This window comes from Morone saxatilis, unplaced genomic scaffold, assembly GCF_004916995.1.
Source record: "Morone saxatilis isolate NCDOM2014 unplaced genomic scaffold, NCSU_SB_2.0 Contig11, whole genome shotgun sequence".
Classification (NCBI taxonomy): Eukaryota; Metazoa; Chordata; class Actinopteri; family Moronidae; genus Morone; species Morone saxatilis.
The window spans coordinates 29,740,341-29,743,622 of record NW_023339663.1 but is presented as its reverse complement, the minus strand read 5'-3'; the positions used below and the strand labels follow the sequence as shown (position 1 = coordinate 29,743,622).

At 39.0% G+C, this 3,282-nt stretch overlaps 1 protein-coding gene across 1 annotated transcript in view; it reads right to left on the bottom strand.

Moving 5' to 3' along the window:
• il16 (interleukin 16) overlaps window positions 1-2,652 on the bottom strand; it is a 29,206-nt gene extending 26,554 nt beyond the window's left edge. The window contains exons 1-3 of the mRNA XM_035652315.1: window positions 2,554-2,652; window positions 648-796; window positions 163-273 (exon numbers count right to left, since the gene is read on the bottom strand). Of these exons, the coding sequence (XP_035508208.1) occupies window positions 163-273; window positions 648-755 (219 nt within the window). The 5' untranslated portion in view covers window positions 756-796; window positions 2,554-2,652. The remainder of the gene's footprint in view (window positions 1-162; window positions 274-647; window positions 797-2,553) is intronic.
• Between the last annotated feature and the right edge of the window lie 630 nt (window positions 2,653-3,282).

Below are 3,282 nucleotides of genomic sequence, written 5' to 3'. Positions count from 1 at the left end.
AACCTTTCAGAAAACAAGCTTTAATGCAGAGATAGTATGGCAACAGTTAATAGTTTATATATTGTGCTATTGTGTTACAGTATAGTGGTGAGTGAAGAGCAAGTTTTGCTGATACTAGAAAGAACTCTGATCATTTTGTTGTTTTTGGTGTGTGGTTCCTACCTTGCCCTGGCCCTTCATCAGCACAATGTTACAGATTATGAAGGCTTGCACGTTGCTGCTCGAGTGTACCAGCTGGGCAGAGCTGAGGGAACGGGAGGGACGGTGCACAGGCTGGAGAGAAGCAGACACAGAACACACACACACACACACACACACACAAAGGAAGGGAATAATGTCACAATTTAATTATTTCCTTCACTACCAGTCACATTTTGTTGTTGATATGATCAAACTACTAGCAGCAATATGTCTTCACTGTTTGCAGTGTGGTAATTAGATTAAATACAAATGTATTTAACAAGCGATCAATAAAACTAAAATCAAAGTATCTCTTACAACTAGATTTTCACTCTTAAAGACCTAGAGAGTAGAAAAATAAAGCAGGACCCACCTCAAGGGCCTGATCATGTTAATGTATTGTGCTCTAGTGATGTACATTGTGATCTGTAATGTATTATGTTTATGTCATCAGATAAATCAAATACTTGTGAGGTGGTGTGAGGAAACTCCAGCTGCTGGGACAGAGACTTCCTGTTTCCATATAAACCACTATTCCCGTGAGGATGACCTGTGTACAGCTCTGGAGTCTTCATTATGATGCTGTCCAGATCCCCAATCCAGTAAGGATGAACACCTGGTTACACACACAGTATCATCAGAAAGTGAACATCAGGTTGAATTGAAATCAAGTTTGTGGATACAGTGACCTACAAAACAGATATGGCAGCAAAAACAGCTATACTACCCTACAAAGCAAAGGTGCAGGAACAACTTATTTGGTCAAAATTAGTTAAAATCAGTATCAGATATTTTTGTAACTAGTATCAGTGATAACATTGATACTAATTGATACATATTGTTTATCCTATTTCATGTCAAAATGGCTGTTGTGAAAAAGGTCTATTATCCAAACACAGACTGCAGTATCTGCTTTTATATGACATTTAATGTTTTTCCCTAGAAAGGCACACACTTTACGTTTTACAACTTATGTAGCTGTTATACACTTTGGTATGTAGCCTTAAAACTTTAAACCCTCTTGCTGTCTGTAATGTGTAATACTGCAGCCGTAATATAGTTACTTTACTTAAAATGTTAAACTTATGTTGAGTCTACATTAGTTGAGTTTTGACTCAGTTCTGTGGTACATTTTTGTATATTTTTACTCAAGGAGTTGTCATACTGGTATATTGTTTATGATATTAATATAACATATTTTTAATACTAAAAGTTGTCTGGTACAGCAGCTCAAACACTACAAAAAACTGTATCATATTGTCAACAGATCCTCCAAAATCACAGGCTCTGCCTTCAGTGTTATCACTGTGCTAATCTCTGCAGAATCAAAAGGGCACGTACAATCATATCTGACCTATATATACTGACTATTCACTATCTGCCTCTGCCCCCTGGGAGGCACTACAGGTCCTTGTCCACCAAAATATCAATTTCAAGAAAGTCTTTTTCCTGCTGCAGTAAGGACTCGTATTAGACACTTAATTCTAGCATCTTGCATTGTGATTTACAGCTCTTCATTGTACACCTAGGAATGATGATGAATTAGTCTGGCCCATACACTCAGCTCAAATATAGCAATACAGCAATATAGCTGCCCCTCTTCTGTGTCGGACCAGACTAGTTTCAGCACTCTTGTTTGTTGTTTGGCAAGTACATTTATTCATTTAGAAGAATGAACAGAGGAGGGGAGTGGAGGAATGAGAAGAGGAAGAGAGATGGACTGACTGACTGCCAAATATGTCAAATGTGTGTATTAATGAAGTGGCTTGGTTAAGGTTTAGTTGAAACTGGAACCAGTGTGGAAACTGGGCTAGATCAATTTTGCTATGTGGCACTGTGTGCTCCGTGTTTTTGTCCAGGTTGTACTGAAAACAAATTCAACAGATTCCAGTTGCGTGTCCATTAAAAGTGAAGTATTGGATTAGATTAAAATATTGCTGCGTGTATATGTATTAGTCAACTAGCTGTTGTACTGTGTATCATTACACTAGTTCCATCTATACAGTCTATTCAGTTATATCTCACATCGGTGGAACTGTGAGCGCAGCACTTTTCACAATTAGGACCACATTTCCCATAAGCGGTGTGGCTTCCCGGTGCTAAAAGGATATTACTCCCTGGCCTCACACCTCCCTGAAGACAATAAACATATTAGAAACAATTTTCTCATCACCCTCTCTCTCTCTCCATTCATCGTGTGTCATTACTACACACTCTAAAAGCTTTAGCTGTCCTCCTCCTGTTCGTACCGCTTTCTGCCCAAATCTGACCGGTTTGCATGCAGAGTCATTAGAATGAATGGTTCTCACTCCTCCTGGTGGATGGTAGCTGACAGGTAATGTTACTACTGAGTGATAACTGTATGATACATACTGGTTGAATTGGAGCGTGTCCTATTGTTGGCCACCTGTCCTGGTGGGCTCTGCTTGGTCTTCTCTGTTTCCCAGCATCGCTCCTCATTCACCTCTGGGATGGGTAACTACACACACACACATACATATATGGACACACATTTATGTCAAAAGGGAAAGAAAGACTTTCCAAAAAAAAAAAGTTGTACATATAATTACAATATTATGTACAATAGTATATATAATAGTTCACCTTGAGGTGGTTGTTGTTGGCCAGAAGTTCTTCGTCTGTGTATCCAGGCAATGATAGAGGATCAGATGGGGAAATGAGAGCTGGGTGCTGTGGGCTTGTAGTCAGACTGTGCGAATGGAGAGTGTCTTCACATGTGGAAACATCCTAAAGTACATAAAACAAAAGTTGCAAATACTAAAACACTTTAGCTGGTGGCCAACATTAGGCACGCCAATGGCAGAATGTACCTTGGAAGTTCACTTGAGCCTTACTTCCTTTATTAATTCAAATGGCCCTCTGCACTATTCCTGCTAGTACAATACAAAGCAATACATCACACTAATCACTCTAACAGATTACTATTGTGGTTCTAAACGCTTATCAGGCCATTTAACTGCACTGAGCAGCTAGTGGGCAAGACAAGGTGAGTGCTAATACATAATGCATTATAAACATTGTAGTACCAGTATAGTAAAATCTTGTTTAGGGAAGTATAATCAATCAACTTTTATTTCCAGA